The sequence below is a fragment of the Lepidochelys olivacea genome, assembly GCF_965140295.1.
Source record: "Lepidochelys olivacea isolate rLepOli2 genome assembly, chromosome: 8".
In the NCBI taxonomy this organism is placed as follows: domain Eukaryota; kingdom Metazoa; phylum Chordata; order Testudines; family Cheloniidae; genus Lepidochelys; species Lepidochelys olivacea.
This window is the reverse complement of record NC_140418.1, coordinates 89,640,797-89,660,593: the sequence shown is the minus strand read 5'-3', so window position 1 is coordinate 89,660,593 and position 19,797 is coordinate 89,640,797. Positions and strand designations below refer to the sequence as shown.

The 19,797-nt window shown below is 40.7% G+C and overlaps 1 protein-coding gene across 3 annotated transcripts in view; it reads left to right on the top strand.

The window, feature by feature from the left end:
- The window catches only part of PDE4B (phosphodiesterase 4B), a 402,561-nt gene that overhangs the window by 43,945 nt on the left and 338,819 nt on the right, over window positions 1–19,797 (top strand). For 2 of the 3 annotated variants that reach the window (XM_084635764.1, XM_084635763.1), the window contains exons 2-3: window positions 6,382–6,494; window positions 13,113–13,348. In XM_084635764.1, the coding sequence (XP_084491890.1) occupies window positions 6,453–6,494; window positions 13,113–13,348 (278 nt within the window). In that variant the 5' untranslated portion in view covers window positions 6,382–6,452. The remainder of the gene's footprint in view (window positions 1–6,381; window positions 6,495–13,112; window positions 13,349–19,797) is intronic. The other variant, XM_084635766.1, reaches the window with a different exon arrangement.

The following is a 19,797-nucleotide window of genomic DNA, read 5'->3' as shown; positions in this document are numbered from 1 at the left end:
TCTTTCTTTTAAGTCACAACATGCTACAATGCTCTGTCAGTGGCCCTCTCAACAATTTAATTTCCATGGCAAAGACAGGGAGAAGTTGTGAGCAGATGGTACAGCAATTTGTTTTACTTTTTTTGTCAGTGGCATACAGAAGAGTTGGGTAAGGTGTATGTGGTGGGTTTTGAAGGAAACTAAATGTGTAGCTTGAACTTTTTTATTATAATGTAACACTGCTTGTAATAGAATTCAGGGATCTATATAGCGCAGCAATTTAGTTTTAGATCATATTTTCAATCCAAATATGTGGGAAATAAAAATAAATCTACACAGACACATTTCTATTTTTATGCAGAATAGAAGCCTAATCTCTTACCTACTAGAATGATGGGGAGCCAAAAAGGAACCTAGATAAGTGACATCTCCACAGATTATCCGCCCCCCCCACCCTTGTGAAAGCTTTCATTCAGACTGAGAAGGCTATAGCTCATTTCACTAAAATACCCATTAAATCTATATTTGTAGAAGCAGTTAATTCTGACAAATGTTCAGTGTTTCCCTTGGCATTGCTTGGAGATGCATATATCAGAATAAAATTGTTCTTTCTTAATGCATTTTTCTGTAGAAAAGTCATTGGAGCAAATTCCCTAATTGTGTACACAGACTGATTTTTGCGTAACCCTAGGCGAGGTCATTGGTATCGAGACTTTGCTAGAGAACCAGATTATGATGCCAGAACCTCAGTTGCAAGGATGGGCATAAAGAATGGGTACAAGGCCAAAACTGGAGAGTGCTGGTTAGAAAGAATGCATGACTAGTGCAGATGGAGGGTGTGCTGATTTAGTGGTTTTGTAGACTGCGCGACCAGAGCAGCTTGTATCGGGCTTGAGTGGAAATATAAAGCTCTGTTCCCAGCAGAAATCCCATTTGACAATAACAGAAAGAGTATCTGCCCTCTGTGGAGGTAAATCGTCCTTGTGTTGCAGACAGCTTGTTTTGGCAGAAGATGATGTAATTTACACCATCATCACTGCATTTGACTCACTATTTTATTGTGGCATCACAGGATGTTGTTAGGTTGTTAAGGGGGTATGGAGCCTTTCATCTCTAGGCTGCTCATTTAAACCTTGCCCATCTCAGTAGTGACATTGCAGTGCAGTTGAGAGGCAATTGTCAGAATGCTCCAATTTTTGCCATTTTGTCAACACTCGTTCCACAGCTCTAACCCATACTTCATCCTCATTTGCCTATGCTCAGCCTGTATCTTGTGGCCTTCTGTGGCCTGTGCAGTACCTCTGCCCTCCTCCCTCTGCCCCCAGCTCTTAGGTGCCTTTTAAAAAGGTTATTTTGCTCTTCCCCTGTGCTGCTGCAGCAAAGAATATAGAACTAATACCTTGCAGCGCTGTGTGATGGTGCTTGTGCTCTCACAGATGAGGATGTCTGGCATGGATCTGAGGGATTTGAATGTTTCGGCTGATGATGAAGGGGTGTGTGTGTGTGTGTGTGTGTGTGTGTGATCTCTCTTTTTTACACACACACACACACACACACACACACAATTTTATTTATATATATAAAACCCTGAAGAGGTGTGGGTGTAAGAGAGATGTCTGAATCCCTACGGGAATTAAAGCAACTGGAAGCATGTGTAGTGCTTGTGTCGCAGCTGGGACTGGTATCAGACCCAGTGATGTTGCTGGCACCATATGTTAATGTTCTTTGCAGGGTGATCTACCCTCAAGGGAAAGGATCTGCTGCAATGCTTTTCTCATAAAATGAGCAGCAGCTGCGTGAGCATCCAGTCCTTGTAGCATGGTAGAGTAGCTTTCTAGTTCTCTCTGATCAAACACTTCTTGCTCGTTAACCCAAAGGGTTCTCCTTAGAACGAGCCTGATTTTTTCCTATGCGTTATTTCTGTAAATGGTGTGGTGGTGGTGTAACCTACATGGCATTTAATGTGAACACAGTTGTTACACTGTGTAAGAATTTCTATATCTGCCTCTGAACCAGGAAGGAATCTGTTTGAATTGTGAAGTAGTATCGTGCCTTTTTAAATAGCCTGTGCATTTTGTCTGAACATGCATGATACTGAGCAAGTTACAAACACCTAATCTTCAGTGGTTTAATCCTAATTCATATGTGCATGACTTTGGTGGCCCCTGGCACACAGTTACGGCTTGATACTACATTCTTTTCATGTCTGAACTCTCCCTGACTTCAGTGTAGGATTGGAGCCTTCATGTATTAAAGTTGAAAGGTATGGGTAGTACCTGAAAGCTTTCACCATCTGAGGGCTGTTTGGTCTTGGTTAAATTCCTCTAAGAGTTGTCTTCACCATAAAAACCACCACCACAACTGGTACTACTTGACCCCTTTACAGGTAGTTTCAACAGAGAAGCCAGTTAATGATTTGTCCGTCAACTCTCCTCTCGCCCCAGAGTTAATCTTTCCAAGCCAGGGTAGCGACACATTGACAGTGTGCAGAAGCTTGCACTGCAGTTGTATCTGTTCTGTGAAAAACACCGAGGGTTTTCCTTTTCAGAGCTGTCCCTCTGGCACCTTTTCATGATGGTGTGGATTGCACTCTCAGCAAATTTGCGGATGATACTAAACTGGGAGGAGTGGTAGATACGCTGGAGGGCAGGGATAGGATACAGAGGGACCTAGACAAATTGGAGGATTGGGCCAAAAGAAATCTGATGAGGTTCAATAAGGATAAGTGCAGGGTCCTGCACTTAGGACGGAAGAACCCAATGCACAGCTACAGACTAGGGACCGAATGGCTAGGCAGCAGTTCTGCGGAAAAGGACCTAGGGGTGACAGTGGACGAGAAGCTGGATATGAGTCGGCAGTGTGCCCTTGTTGCCAAGAAGGCCAATGGCATTTTGGGATGTATAAGTAGGGGCATAGCGAGCAGATCGAGGGACATGATCGTCCCCCTCGATTCAACATTGGTGAGGCCTCATCTGTAGTACTGTGTCCAGTTTTGGGCCCCACACTACAAGAAGGATGTGGATAAATTGGAGAGAGTCCAGCGAAGGGCAGCAAAAATGATTAGGGGTCTGGAACACATGACTTATGAGGAGAGGCTGAGGGAACTGGGATTGTTTAGTCTGCAGAAGAGAAGAATGAGAGGGGATTTGATAGCTGCTTTCAACTACCTGAGAGGTGGTTCCAGAGAGGATGGTTCTAGACTATTCTCAGTGGTAGATGAGGACAGGGACAAGAAGTAATGGTCTCAAGTTGCAGTGGGGGAGGTTTAGGTTGGATATTAGGAAAAACTTTTTCACTAGGAGGGTGGTGAAACACTGGAATGCGTTACCTAGGGAGGTGGTAGAATCTCCTTCCTTAGAAGTTTTTAAGGTCAGTCTTGACAAAGCCCTGGCTGGGATGATTTAGTTGGGGATTGGTCCTGCTTTGAGCAGGGGGTTGGACTAGATGACCTCCTGAGGTCCCTTCCAACCCTGATATTCTATGATTCTATGAGCACTCAGTTCAAAGTAAGGACGAGTAAGTACCTAGTGCCCTGGCCAGATTCCTCGGTGAGTGAATTATTATGTTCTGTCTTCCTCTGCAGTTTCATCTGGTTAGTTATTTTTCATTTCTTTTTCTAAACGCCGCTGTGTAGTGCTGCTGGCCCAAAGTGGCTGCAGTGTCTTACCCAAGAGAGGGCTACAGTATAGAAGTGGCTGAAGTTATGCATGCATGCATATATAATATTGAATAGAGTCTTTATATTTGTGAGAGTTACTGTATGAGTTTAAAATATGAATACAAATATCTCCTTTTACTAGTTTTTGTAAAGGCCAGTTTACTCAAACCTGGGACCTTCTGTGATAAATTTCCGAGTAAAGACTTGTTAAAAAACTAAGTAGAAACCACAGGATTTGGCCCTATATTTCTAAGATTGTTACTAGGGCTGTCAATCACAGTTAACTGAAGCGATTAACCAAAAAAAAATTAACTCGATTTAAAAAATATTAATCGTGATTAATCACAGTTTTATTCACACTCTTAATAATAGAATACCAATTTAAATGTATTATAAAAATATTTGGATGTTTTCCTACATTTTCAAATATATTGATTTCAATTACAACACAGAATACAAAGTGTACAATGCTCACTTTATATGATTACTTTTGATTACAAATATTTGCACTGTAAACAGGTAAACAAAAGAAATAGTATTTTTCAATTCATCTCATACAAGTTCTGTAGTGCAATCTCTTTATTGTGAAAGTGCAACTTATAATTGTAGATTTGTATCTGTTACAGAAGTGCAATCAAAAACAAAATAATGTAAAATTTCAGAGCCTACAAGTCCACTCAGTCCTACTTCTTGTTAAGCCAATCACTAAGACAAACAAGTTTGTTTACATTTATGGGCGATCATGCTGCCCAAGGTGAACTGTCATGCTGGAAGGAGGTTACTAGTGGAGTTCTTCAGGGATCGGTTTTGGGACCAATCTTATTTAATCTTTTTATTACTGACCTTGGCACAAAAAGTGGGAATGTGCTAATAAAGTTTGCAGATGACACAAAGCTGGGAGGTATTGCCAATACAGAGAGGGACCGGGATATCCTACAGGAAGATCTGGATGACCTTGTAAACTGGAGTAATAGTAATAGAATGAAATTTAATAATGAAAAGTGCAAGGTCATGCATTTAGGGATTAATAACAAAAATTTCTGCTATAAACTGGGGACGCATCACTTGGAAGTAACTGAGGAGGAGAAGGACCTCGGAATATTGGTTGATCACAGGATGACTATGAGCTGCCAATGTGATATGGCTGTGAAAAAAGGTAATGCGGTCTTGGGATGCATCAGGCGAGATATTCCAGTAGAGATAATGAGGTGTTAGTACTGTTATACAAGGCACTGGTGAGACCTCATCTGGAATATTGTGTGCAGTTCTGGTCTCCCACGTTTAAGAAGGATGAATTCAAACTGGAACAGGTACAGAGAAGGGCCACTAGGATGATGCGAGGAATGGAATACCTGTCTTATGAAAGGAGACTCAAAGAGCTTGGCTTGTTTAGCCTAACTGAAAGAAGGCTGAGGGGAGATATGATTGCTCTCTTATAAATATATCAGAGGGATAAATAACCAGAGAGGGAGAGGAATTATTTAAGCTCAGTACCAATGTGGACACAAGAACAAATGGATATAAACTGGCCATCAGGAAGTTTAGACTTGAAATTAGATGAAGGTTTCTAACCATCAGAGGAGTGAAGTTCTGGAACAGCCTTCCAAGGGGAGCAGTGAGGGCAAAAGACATATCTGGCTTCAAGACTAACTTGATAAGTTTATGGAGGGGATGATATGATGGGATAGGCTAATTTTGGCAATTAATTTGATCTTTGACTATTAGCGGTAGATATGCCCAAGGGGATGATGCCTATGATGGGATGTTGGATGGGGTGGGATCTGAGTTACTACAGAGAATACTTTCCTGGGTGTCTGGCTGGTGAGTCTTGCCCACATGCTCAGGGTTTAGCTGATCGCCATATTTGGGATTGGGAAGGAATTTTCCTTCAGGGCAGATTGACAGAGGCCTGGGGGTTTTTCGCCTTCCTCTGCAGCATGGGGCTTGGGTCACTTGGTGGATGATTCTCTGCACCTTGAAGTCTTTAAACCACGATTTGAAGACTTCAATAGCTTGGAGATAGGTTAGGGGTTTGTTACAAGAGTGGGTGGGTGAGATTCTGTGGCCTTTGTCGTTCAGGAGGTCAGACTAGACGATCATAATGGTCTCTTCTGACCTTAAAGTCTATGATTCTAAGAACAGATACAAATCTACATTTATAAGTTGCACTTTCACAATAAAGAGATTGCATGAGGTGAATTGTACTTGTATGAGGTGAATTGAAAAATACTATTTCTTTTGGTTATCTTTTTTACAGTCCAAATATTTGTAATAAAATAATCCTATAAAGTGAGCACTGTACACTTTGTATTCTGTGTTGTAATTGAAATCAATATATTTGAAAATGTAGAAAAACATCCAAAAATATTTAAATAAATGGTATTCTATTATTGTTTAACAGTGCAATTAAAACTGTGATTAATAGTGATTATTTTTTAATCTTGTGATTTATCATGATTAATTTTTTTAATTGTTTGACAGCCCTAGTTGTTACAAAGCTTCTATTCCCAAACTTTGAGAACACTGATTTTTTTTAAAAAGAATTCTCAATACTAATTAAATTATTTTGCAAATGGAATGTTACACTTTTATGTAATTACACACTTGGGCTCCTTGTGCTTGGACTTGTGCTGCAAAGCGCTTTATGAAAAGACTCTGTTAGCTGTAAGCTAGCTAACCATGTTATCAATCAACTACATAGCTTATTACTCAAGAATACAAAGGCTTCCCACTTTTTCTTGTAGGTTTACTGTCGGGGAGAAATTGGATTGAACAAGAGTGGTTGGCACGAATAGGTGCATTTTTCATCTCTATAATGAAGAAAAGCAGAAGTGACATGATGGTTACAGCAGATGACGTAAGTTTAAAAAAGTCAAGGTTTATTATTCCAGTATATTTTTTTCAGAACAGAACAGCCTGGTCCTCCTTTCATATAGGAGGAGAGTGAGTTTGTGTGTGTATGGGGGTGGGGGGGATGTGAGAAAACCTGGATTTGTGCAGGAAATAGCCCAACTTGATTGTCATGCACATTGTGTAAAGAGTTGTCACTTTGGATGGGCTATCACCAGCAGGAGAGTGAATTTGTGTGGGGGGGTGGAGGGTGAGAAAACCTGGATTTGTGCTGGAAATGGCCCACCTGATGATCACTTTAGATAAGCTATTACCAGCAGGACAGTGGGGTGGGAGGAGGTATTGTTTCATATTCTCTGTGTATATATAAAGTCTGCTGCAGTTTCCACGATATGCATCTGATGAAGTGAGCTGTAGCTCACGAAAGCTTATGCTCAAATAAATTAGTTAGTCTCTAAGGTGCCACAAGTACTCCTTTTCTTTTTGCGAATACAGACTAACACGGCTGTTACTCTGAAACCTTTCATATAGGTTGGCTTTTACACTGGAGTTGCTCCTAGAGTTACTGACTTCCTTGGATTCAGAGTAGCAGCCGTGTTGGTCTGTATCTGCAAAAAGAAAAGGAGTACTCGTGGCACCTTAGAGACTAACAAATTTATTTTGAGCATAAGCTTTTGTGAGCTACAGCTCACTTCATCGGATGCATGCACTCCTAAACTATGGCAGTGTAAATGAGAGGAAAGTAAGGTCCATTGATTAAAAAATAATCATGTAAACTCTTTCCCATTGCTAATGCAGAGTCTGTGCTTGAACATTATACTTCATTAAACTGTGAGAGAGAAATGGATCTGAGCCCAACCACAAACTTTGAGGAAGATCTGATCTGGATCCACACTTTGTGGATTTGCTGTAATTATATATTTATAAGCATTTTTACAACACTTAAGACTGTGGTTTCTTAACACCCCATGTGCTGATGTGTTAATCCATCACTCCTCTTGCCATACTAATCCTTTATTAATTAAATTCCAGTTCCTATTCTCAGGAGAAATGCATCAATTTGTAATGATGGCAATGATAATCACAGCAGTAATTGCTTTGTTTGTTACAGCTTGGGATCTTTAAAAATGGAAAATCATCTTCTCCCAGAATATATGTAACAGTGTTACATTTTCAGTATCACTCCAGCACTTTTAATCCCAGCAGCAGCCATTCTTTAATATTCTCCTAATGTAGTGTGTTTGGGTTTGTGTGTATGTGTTATATATAATGGTTCATTAGCATTGTCCTTGAGATAGCCAATTCTCCAGTAAGTATTACTTGGAAAGGGTAATTTTAATATGTGTTTACTCTCTCTCTTTTTTATAAAGAGAGAGAATAAACACATATTAAAATTACCCTTTCCAATTATTAAAATGACCTTCTCTGAAGATAGTATCTGTTGGGAAACTGGCTGCCGTTGGGACAATGCAAATAAGATACAGAACCTTTCACCTGTAGGTCACCAGTTTGAATTAATGAATAAATGTTTCCATATAATGAATGTTTGGTAACCCCTTATATAAGATGAGTTTGATAGGTTTCAGTTCCTGGTCCTGCATCACAAATTCTCCACCATGCTATATAGCTCTGCACTAATTGGCAACTCATTAAAGAGGCCAAGAACTGTATGGATCTTGGTGACTGAACTGCCTCTGCCATGCACAAAAGAATCTCCCTCTCCACTCTACATTAGAGGTGAAGCAAAGGAGTTGACAGAGGAGTGTGTCTGGAGCCCGTGGCTTTGTCAAGTCTTATCAAGTCCAATGCCTTTTGTCAGGTAACTTCACCTGTATTCCTCCCTCTGTGGTTTAGTCCAGGAATGCCCAATCAGGACTCCCGCCATCACTTGTCTCTAGGCAGGGACCCTTGCCCCACTCCCGTCAGACAGGGGGTTTTGAAACCAGTGTGGTCAATTCTGTGTCTTGCTTTCTCTCCGAGGGATAGGAATAGTGTATCACCAGCATTTACAAGTTATCACAGCACTTTCTAAGCAAGCACTGTTATTTTTAATGTGAAATTAACTGAGGCTTGATGTAAAGTTGGGGAATTTAAATCTGTCTTTGTCGGGGAGAAAGGTATGATATTTCTGCAGGGTTTTTTAAAAAAATTTTAGAATATTCTCAACTAAACTATTAATTTATGTGGTCTAAATTCCCCAACTTTACATCAAGGCTCAGTATTATTCATGTGAGTGAGGGTTTCAGGCTCCAGGACCTACATGCCTGTTACTTTTATTTGTCCAAAGTACAGTTGACAAATGTCAAAAGGCAAGGCTGTATCAATAAAACAACCCTAAGAAGTTAATCTTTCTTATATTAACTTTCTCCACAGAGGGACGAACATTTGATCCAATCTATCTAAGCCGAACTTCATAGTCAAATACAAATTGTAGATGTATTTTAATCCTATCCTACAAAGAAATTAACAGGAATAATATTTTAAATTCGCCTATCTTTATCCATGCAAATGCCATTCCTTAATCTGTTAGGAGTCCCACTGAGTTCAGATGGACTACTTGTGTAGTAAAGTACTACTCAAGGTAAAGATGACCCAAGAATCTGACCCAGGTGTTTGAGAACATGAATAGGTTTAAACTTCTAGTTTTTAAAATATGATCTGAAACAAGCAGCAAGTGGCATTGGTTGAGATTGGTCATTTTCATTTTTATCTTGCATTTGACTTTGTTTTCTGAAATGGTTCCTAATTTATCAGTATAGTCAAGAAGTGCTGGGGGACGGTGCCTGGATTGCTCAGATATAACCACATATTGCCTGCATTGCCTACATAACTAATTTACATTCTTGTTGTAACATTTTTATTCAGTGTAACAGTTGGTTCTACCCTATTTTAGCTGCACCTTTTCTTTGTGTTAGCAAGATAATTCTGAAACAAAATCTGAATCCTTCACATGCCATCAGAGGTCAGTTAGGGCATTAACAACTCCAATTCCATAAAAAGCTTCCAGGCAGCCTCTTGTAGGGATGTCTTGTGTCACCCATCAGTGAGACTCAGTATCTGTGATAAGATCAGTGAATTGTTCTTGGTTTTGTTTTTTAAATTTATACTGTTGGGGGAGAGAGTGGTGTGTATCTAGGGCCTTACCAAATTCCATGAAAAATGGGTCATGGACCGTGAAATCTCTTTCCCCCCCCCGGTGAAATCTTTTGTGTGCTTTTACCCTATACTATACAGATTTCATGGGCAAGACCAGTGTTTCTCAATTTAGGGGTCCTGACCCAAAAGGGAGTGGGGGGTGTGTGTGTGAGAGAAAAAAGGTTATGGGTGGGGGGGGGTCGGGTCGCAGTATTGCCACCCTTACTTCTGCACTGCCTTCAGAACTGGGTGGCTGGAGACTGGCTGTAGTTGGCCAGGAGCCCAGATCTGAAGGCAGAGCCACTGCCAGCAACAGCGCAGAAGTAAGAGTGGCAATACCATACCATGCCATCCTTATTTCTGTGCTGCTGCTGGTGGCGGCTCTGCCTTCAGAGCTGGGCTCTTGGCCAGCCACCGCCGCTCTCCAGCTGCCCAGCTCTGCCTTCAGAGCTGGGCTCTTGGCCAGCCACTGCTGCTCTCCAGCTGCCCAGCTCCAAAGGCACTGCTGCCGCCAGCAGCAGTGCAGAAGTAAGGGTAGCAGTACTGAAACCTTGTGACACCCCTACAACTTCGTTTTGTGTTAGGACCCCTAAAATTACACCACTCTGAATTTTCAGATTTAAATAGCTGAAATCATGAGATTTATGATTTTTAAAATCCTATGACCATGAAAATGACCAAAATGGATTGTGAATTTGGTAGGGCCCTAAGTATAACTGTACCAACACTTGTTTCTTTGGCATCTTATAAAGGGCCCATCTCTTTCTTTCACACACTGTCAAACTTGCAGTCTAAGAGCTGACAGCATTATGAAGCTATCTCTTAGGAATAATATATTGAATTTGAAGCACCATTAACTTTGAGTGCAAGTTTTGAGGGGTGCATAACTGGGTGAGTAGGATATTGGAGTATCACTTTCTAAAACAAGTGATACAAGTTCAAAACTTTTAAATAGATAGTTAACCCTCTTGGAGTCTACTCGATTTAAAATGTGTTGTATTGTCCTTCAGAAATAGTGCATTGGCAACCATCATCAGTGCTCCTAAAGGAATTAGCCAGGATGGGATCTGTTGCATCCTGGGACCAATATGTTCATGGTAGATATTATGAGGTGATGAGTCATTCTTGGACTATAGCCTGAATATGCCTCATGTGGGGATGAGTTATTCCTGCATTGTGCTCCAGCCAATCCACAAGCCAGGGGCTGGTCTGGTGACTCTCAGAGCAGATATATAAGCTTCACAGGAGAAACCTCTGTTTATTCTGCTCAGTGTCACTTCATGGCTTGAACTCTGCTCTGCCTGATAGTGATGACAGATTCCATTGGCTTCAGCCTGCTCCAGCCCCGCTCTTGCTCTAGTCTTGTCTCTGGTCCTGCTCCAGCCTTGTTCTGGGTCCAGCCTAGCTCCCAGCCCTACTGTTGTCTTCTTCTAGCCCTGCTTTTGACTCCTGGTTCCAGCTCCAACCCTTGGTTCTGACCACTGGGCATGACCACGGCTGCTCCAGTCACTAGATATAACCTTCCTTGCCTTGGTTTTGATAGATATAGCACTTTACAAACGGACTGTCAAATTCTGCACCAATTTCATCTCTTGGTGTAGCACTCTGTAAAGCATATTGCAGTCCTCTAATCTCTAAGGGTGAGGGTATTGAGGTCCACATCTGAAACAAATTGTCAAAATATCCTGGGTTGTTGCAGATCAGGGGTGGGGAGAAGCTGTCATGGATATGGCTACTCTGATTTTTCTAATGATAGCTGGAAATTCAACTATATTGTTATTTTGAGTAACAAAAGGCAGGTCTGCACCTTCAGATGAAGGTGCCGGTATAACCAATGCCATATTTCTAGGTTGCCTCAACATTGCTCCAGCCTCATGCAGTTTGAGGATCACCCTGTTTTCTCTCCTCCTTACCCCCATCTGAACCAGACACTGGTTAAGACAATTGACTCCACTGGATGTTTGATAAAATGAAGGCAGAGAGCATCCTGAAAACACCACAGACAATGTCTCCTCACTAAGTCTCGGCGGCCCTATCTAGATGGACCCAATATGAAAGTACACTCCGGGAGGAAGAGCAATTGCCTAATAACAACCTTCTAAGAGCAAGAATTGAACAGTCAAGAAAGGCATGTTAAGAGCACTCTGTGATTAGTATAAGCTAGAGTGCCTGGCAGGCTACAGTTACCATGAGCATTGATCACGTGCACTGCTTTATAGAATCTTAAGAAGCTGATCATGCAGAAAATTAGATACTGGAAGAGATGTCTGGAAACTTTGAGATGGGGTTTTGTGTATGGTGGCAGATACTATCGATATGCCTTCGGTAAAGCAATTCCTTCATTAAAACAATTCACATTTTTGGACCGGTGTGATTATGTGATTGCCTTTCACTTTAGATGTGAAGATTTCACAGAACAATTAGCTACCCAGACTTTGTTTATAGTGCATGTCTTTGCCTTCTGAACTGGTAATTGAAAAATCTTAGTGGAACTTACTGGCATGATGAAAAGGGAGCCTCTTGCAGGCCAAGTACCATCATTTTCTGCACACAGGGCAATAGCATCATCTGACTTGTTTTCCTCAAAGTTTATAAGAAGTAGAGATGGATGTGAACCAAAGTCCTAGCTCTAAATACTCCTAAACATTGGAAAGGTTCAAAATTTGAACATATTTTCCATGTTTTGCAGTTGGTTCCATTTATGATATATTGAATCAAAACCTCAGATCAGGATGCCCTGGAACTTTTGAGGTGTTCCAGATTTTGAGCCAGATCTGAACTGTAAGATTCAGGCTGATCTCTAATCAGAAGTACTTCTGGCTCGGCTGTGGGAGGAATGGGAGCTAGCTTCCAGGACTTGGTGATGTTTTGGAATAAAAGCAGTAAAAGGTGAGAACAAAACTACTTGCCTGATCAGGCACTTTCTCTTTAGGGCTGTCCACTTAAGGTATCTCAGATGGGAATTTGTCCCAAGTAGTAGATCTTGGATGATTCAGACTATATCGTAGCACAAACTCTGTGGTCTCTATCTTCACCAGTTGGTATGAATAGGGCAAAACCTGATGAGCTGTGTTGATTCACAGAAAAGGGAGGCAATTCATGAATTTGTGGTGTGTGAGAAAGGAGTGGTATTTTGCATGAATGCTGAATGTACTATTCAGAGGAAAAGTTTAAATTTTGAAAGTTTGCCATGTGATGTGGACTATTCAGCTGAGGATCATTCCTGCTCAACTTCAGCCTGTGGAACTGGAGGATTGATTCCAATTTGTAAATATTATGAAATTCACAGCTGTGAAGTTGCAAATGATCACAAAACTTTATAATATGGCAGTAGTAAAATTTCTCCAGAAGCTAAGAATAAAGATTTATTTTGTGAGTAGTTCAACTCCCCCAAATACTAAACATTTATGACAGTAAATTAATTGCTAATATTCTTTCTTTGTGAAAAAATGTATTTGCATAACTTCAATGACTTTTCTTTCTTTTTCAGATTGCTAAAGATTACTTAGAATGTGGCCTGAGTAAGTCTTATAGTACATCTAGTAATATGCTCGGCATAGATCTCTGGAGAGGAAGAAGGTGTTGCTCATGTAATTTGCAGTTACCACCGTTGTCCCACAGACAAAGTGAAAGAGCTAAGACACCTGACAGAGACATCCTTTCTAGACCAACAACTTTGCCTTTGCTGACTCCACCAAGTATTGCCATCACCACTTACCAGGACAGGTAAATTGTTTCAGATTCTTAAAATTCTGTTGTGTTGTTTTTTTTAACAAGCCCTGAAGATGTTACTCTATAAATGGGAGAGGGAGTGATATAGTGGTTAAAATACTAAAGTCAACATTTACCAACCAGTACCACGTTATGGTATCGCAGGTAGATTAGGAAATAACTGCAGTAGAACAGTGTGGAATTTTGACTTTGTAGTGGTGAATGCTGTAAGAAGTTAACTGATGAAATTACAAACTTACATTACACTCTGTGGTCTGAACAAATATAAAAATTTTCCTTTGGTTAAAATTTAGAGGATTAGTTAAAAATGCTTATAAATATGTAAGTGCAAAATTGTCTGTATGTTAGAAATGACCTACAGAAGTTATTCATAGAAGCAGTAGGATCTTTCTGTTTTTGAGATATCTTAAGAGACTTTGAAATCCAACATTAGTGAACTTGTCAATGGAACATAAAATTAAAGTCACCCTTAGTCAAAGCCTCTTACTTTATAGCCTCCTGTCTATTTTTTAACCTACTTTATAATGCAAGTTTCTATTTCTTCCCATATGCTCAGTATGATGTGATTTAGAATCTAGTCATGTGATGGGAAGTTGTGTGTGGGGGTATCACTCTGGAAATAGGTATGCCGGTTATAAATTAATGCTTTATTACTTGTGTAACTAACAAAATCTCTGTTGGGAGGTAGATATCAAAATAAGTAGGTGTCTCTACTTAGCTAGAACCAGGCTTGAGATTTAAAGGATGTGCTCTAACTCCTTGGTAAGGTGGAGGAACAATGTATGAGAATATCCCAGGATAGCTGTCAAAGCCTCACATGAAGGAGGATTATGATCTCAAGTCTCATAGCTGCTCCCTAATGGTATTCAGGAAATTAAGGCTGACCATTGGAGGTGTCCATAATGAGCTAGATAGACATACTAGAGATGTGTGGGGAGTCTGAGTCTGTCATGAAATTGATTAGTTTTTGAGTTAGTTTTGGGTCTAAGGAGCCAGCTGAGTTTCTTGCATTCAGATTTATTTGTGACCTCTGTTTACCTTCTGTTTTCCTTTTTTTGTTTTTTATATTGCTCATTTACCCACTGAGTTCCAGTCTGGTGGAGTACCATGTACCCTGCGATATTCACATAGTGTTACCCATCTATGTGTTAAGTTAGATTTTAAAAATTAGTAAGAAATGTTGATGTCGTCTGATGAAAACTGTTGGCCTACTCTGGAGTGTATGTTATAGCTTTCAGATTTGCAAAAGTGTGAGTCAAGGAGGATTATAGAATCTAAGCCTTCACATGGAGCTGCAGGGGATGTTTCTCTGCTGTACCTTACAAATTGAACTATCAATGATTCATCTACCCATTTATTGCATCTCCACTTCCATTATAAAGCCCTCTTTTCACATGCTTGTACTTTCTCAAAAATGTTTGTCAAACTCTCTATACTTGGTCTCAGCCAAAGGATGAAGGTTGTTAATTTTCCAACCCACCACACTATATACACATTAAATATTTTGTTGTCAAATGCAAAGTCTCTGGGTCTTGTGGAAAATCCTCAAAGGCAACACTGAAAATGTAAATATCTTATAGGTTTTGATAAATCTTATGTTGATAAACCAATGATTTACTTGGTAGAAATATAAAAGAATAAATCCCAGCACTGTGTGCTTTACAAATTTATTTGAAAGGCAATGAAACCATAGGCATAACTTCCCATGATTCTTAATGCAGTCTGCTGTAGCACCTCTTATCTCTTTTATCCTACCTTCTTTCATCTGTACAATTTATTACTCCAGGAAAGAGGAAATATAGTTTGATTTCATGGCATATACATTCTATGTTGTCTAGTACTTGAAGCCTTTTCAATGTAGGGTCAGAGTAAGATGCATAAAACATCAAACCTGGATAAAGCATAAAACCTGGATCAAACTCAGGCTCTGCGATTAGTAGGTGGAACTCACATAGAAGTCAATGGGATGTTGCACCTTACGTCAGGGCTGAATTTCACACATTCAGTTTAAATAAGAGTGGGTGAAAAAAAGGTTACTAGTGCTACAACAACCAGAGTGATAAGTACCTGGAGCGAAATAATGGTGCCTGTCTGTCACATTGTTCTCATATAAGTTTTGTTGTCTTAACTGAGTTCACTAACATACTGCATTAGCGTATGCCTTTGAATATAATCACTTTTAACGTTGTTGTGTGTTTTCTTATTAAAATTCAGAGCAACACATTTTCTGGAACAGTGCAATGCAGCCTTTTGTTTTCAAAATTTTAAGTAAGTTTTAACTAGTAAGGAGCAACCCTTGCAGTTACAGGTGGTGTTACTAATTATGTTTAATAATTTGTCACCTAGCACAGTGTTCTAAGTTCTATAGAAATATAAAAAACACAATCACTGCCCTAAAGAGCTTGTAATCTAAAAAAGACAAGATAGAAAAATGAAGAATGGCGGAATGGGTACAAAATACAAGCAAAATGGTTAAGCTCATGGTTAAGGCTGCAATTTTGGCATGGAACTTTTTAGTAGATTTCACAGCAGAGATGCAGAGATGAAATGATAAGTTGTGGAGAAAGGTCACCAAATAACATCGTTCTTGCTACATCAGCATGCACATGAGTATAATGGGGGTGCTGTAAGGTGAGTTTGAGGGGCAGCAGTTGGAGAATGAGCCTGCCCAGCTCCCTGCCTCGGGCGATGCAGCCTGTAACATGGGGTCACAGTGTCACTCAGATTTGGCTCATCCGCCCCTCTGAATCCATCTGCAGATGGGTGGATGGGCCAAACCTGACTGGTGTTGCAACATAGTGCACAGGGTCGCAGCTGTTAGATGAGGAAGAAAATACCCTGCATTAAACCTAGAGATGGAATCATAGAATATTAAGGTTAGAAGGGACCTCATGAGGTCATCTAGTCCAGTGGTTCTCAAAGCCAGCCTGCCGCTTGTTCAGGGAAAGCCCCTGGCGGGCTGGACAGGTTTGTTTACCTGCTGCGTCTGCAGGTTCGGCCGATTGCGGCTCCCACTGGCCGCGGTTCACTGCTCCAGGCCAATGGGGGCTGTAGGAAGGGTGGCCAGCACGTCCCTTGGCCTGTGCTGCTTCTCACAGCCCCCATTGGCCTGGAGCGGTGAACCGCAGCCAGTGGGAACCGCGATTGGCCAAACCTACGGATGTGGCAGGTAAACAAATCGGTCCGGCTCGCTAGGGGCTTTCCTTGAACAAGGGGCGGACCAGCTTTGAGAACCACTGACCTAGTCCAACGCCCTGCTGAAAGCAGGACCAACACCAACTAAATCATCCCAGCCAGGGCTTTGTCAAGACTGACCTTAAAAACCTCTAAGGAAGAAGATTCCACCACCTCCCTAGGTAACCCATTCCAGTGCTTCACCTCCTAGTGAAAAGGTTTTTCCTAATATCCAACCTAAACCTCCCTCACTGCAATTTGAGACCATTACTCCTTGTTCTTTCATCTAGTACTACTGAGAACAGTCTACATCCATCCTCTTTGGAACCCCCTTTCAGGTAGTTGAAAGCAGCTATCAAATCCCCCCTCATTCTTCTCTTCCACAGACTAAATAATCCCAGTTCCCTCAGCCTCTCCTCATAAGTCATGTGCCCCAGCCCCTTAATCATTTTTGTTGCTCTCTGCTGGACTCATTCCAATATTTCCACATCCTTCTTGTACTGTGGGGCCCAAAACTGGACACAGTACTCCAGATGAGGCTTCACCAATGCCAAACAGAGGGGAATGATCACGTCCCTCGATCTGCTGGCAATGCTCCTACTTATACAGCCCAAAATGCTGTTAGCTTTCTTGGCAACAAGGACACACTGTTGACTCATATCCAACTTCTCGTCCACTGTAACCCCTAGGTCCTTTTCTGCAGAAGCTGATCTCTGGATCATAACTTTTTCAGAGTTCAGGTGTGTTTTGGATCCAGGGTTTCGAGTCAGCACATTGTAGATTTTGAGTTCCAGCTGCAGAGTTCACATTTGGATCTGAACTTTCTCAAAGTGTGAATCTGGGTTTAAACTTCATAAAGTTCAGAGTTGTTCACAACTGGAGTTTCAATTTGGGTTCATCTCTAATAATCATATTTAGAGCACTTTCTAAGCATGCTCAGTGTGGTTGCCCAACATCTTTCCTCAAAGCCCAATTACCATTCTGAACATGGAGTTACTCTCCAAACTGAGGAGTGGTGGTACAGGAGCAATACAGAATGGAATTGGGTGTTCAAGGGATTTTTGCTCAAGAATTGCAGTTGATTAAGTAACAACTGGACAAAATTACTGGAAACCAGGTTTCTGATTTCAGATGGATTGAGCCTGTTGACTGTGAAGGTGTTGATTTCCCCTTTCTGAGCATTTTTAGATTGTCCATTATGATACATTTATAACAACTTATAACGTTGTTTGAAAGAGAGAATGGGGAGACTATTCATGTTTGTTGCTTTTAAGAATGAATTAATCTTGGGCTCGGAGCACTGTTAATAGATGATTTAAGACCAAGAAAAATATAAAGAATTATCATTAGTTCATGATCAGTTCTCTTTACAACACAAGGGGGAGTAGCTGCACCTTTCTTCTAATACAGTAAAATGGATGTATGCGCTTTATATGTGTGGTATCACAAGATCTGCTTTTCTTCTAAAACGATAAGCCTATAGAAAAAGTTAGTAATTAGCATTGACATGCTAATAATTTAAAAAAAATAAGTCTCTTCCAATAGGTGACTGAAAAATCATTGCTTCTTATTTCTAACTTATATTTTACATACCCATGTAGAGTCCTCAGAGAAACCTTGGTGCTGCTGCATTAAATATTAATGTTCATGATTCAGAACCCTGATTCCCAACAAGCAACTTTTGTTTCAGGAGAACCTTTCCTCCCCTCACCTTTTTAGAGCTAGGCCCCAGCTTTATGTATAATGACAGGTTTGATGTTCACATTTTTTTTCCATTTTCTGACTGGGTTCTAGTCATTGGGGTTCTGTTAGTAGCTCTGCAGCCTTGATTGCCTCACATATTATAGTGTGGGATCAAACTTAGTCCCAGTGTAAAATGTCTCAGGCTTCCATTGTGAGCTCTAGCCCTTCAGAGAGCTTTTTGTGAACATTCAGACGCCATAGTCAGAAATTCAAAATTCAGCCCTTCCTCTGCACAAATGTTTTCACAATGTTAAGTCTAGGGGTCTAATAAGTCTAAGCTGTGGGGGGGTCTCAGTCCTATGAGGTAGGAAAGAAGCAATCTTTCTCTTTGAGGAAATTCTCAAACTTGAGTTCGCAGTTTGGTGGTTCAATGACTGGAACAAGGCAGCTCAGTTTCTAGGAGACTGGATGTGTGACAGGAGGAGTGTTTTATCAGTCCACATCTTCCATTTGTCAGGGATGGCTAATCCAGTTCATATCCTGTGAAATATTATGATTATGGGCCCATAAACTCCAGAAATTGTTTGCCGAGATTATTCACTGAATTTAGCTTCAGTACTCAAACATCTTTTGTGTCTTCACAATCCTCAAAAGAATAAGGTGGGAAGATTTGCTATGACTTACTCAATATGGTTAGAGTTACCTTTACACAATAGTGAGTTGGTTGATGCTGTGGCAAAAGGAGTTTATGAAATGGAGGACTCAAAATGAAACTCTGTGTAGAAATGTAAACCTAGAGGACCTTGGTCAAAGGACTTCTTGTGGGTTTGCTGTAGATGATAGTTAAAGGCAATGGATGGATAGAGTACATGCTCTTTTGTCTGGATTAGGTCTAGTAGGGGACCTGGCATCAAGGACATTAAGTATAGTAAAACCTATTTGAGGTTGCAGAGTAATTGGACAAATAGAGGGTAAATGTCTGAACTAACTTGTGGTTAGTATTGAGAACCCTGAATTCTGTGGACTTCAGGACTAGTACTTTAGATAAAGGATTTTCTCTGATAAAAAATAAGATTGGCCATACTGGATAAGACCAATGATCTGTCTAGCCCTGTATCCTGTCTTCCGACAGTGGCCAATGCCAGGTGCTTCAGATGGAATGAACAGAACAGGCACTCGCTGAGTGATCCATCCCCTGTCATCCACTCCCAGCTTCCGGCAGTGAGAGGCTAGGGACACCCAGAGCATGGGATTACATCCCTGACCATCTTGGCTAATAACCATTGTTGGACCTGTCCTCCATGAACTTATCTAGTTCATTTTTGAACCCCCGTTATAGTTTTGGCCTTCACAACATCCCATGGCAATGAGGTTCACAGGTTGACTGTATATTATGTGAAGAAATATTTCCTTCTGTTTCTTTTAAACTTGCTGCCTATTAATTCCATTGGATGACTCCTGGTTCTTGTGTTATGTGAAGGAGTAAATAACTCTCTTATTCATTTTCTCCACACCGTAAAAATATACATTTCAGGCAGGGGACAAGAACAGATAGGGTATATCTTCACTGGAGAGTTACTTGGGCT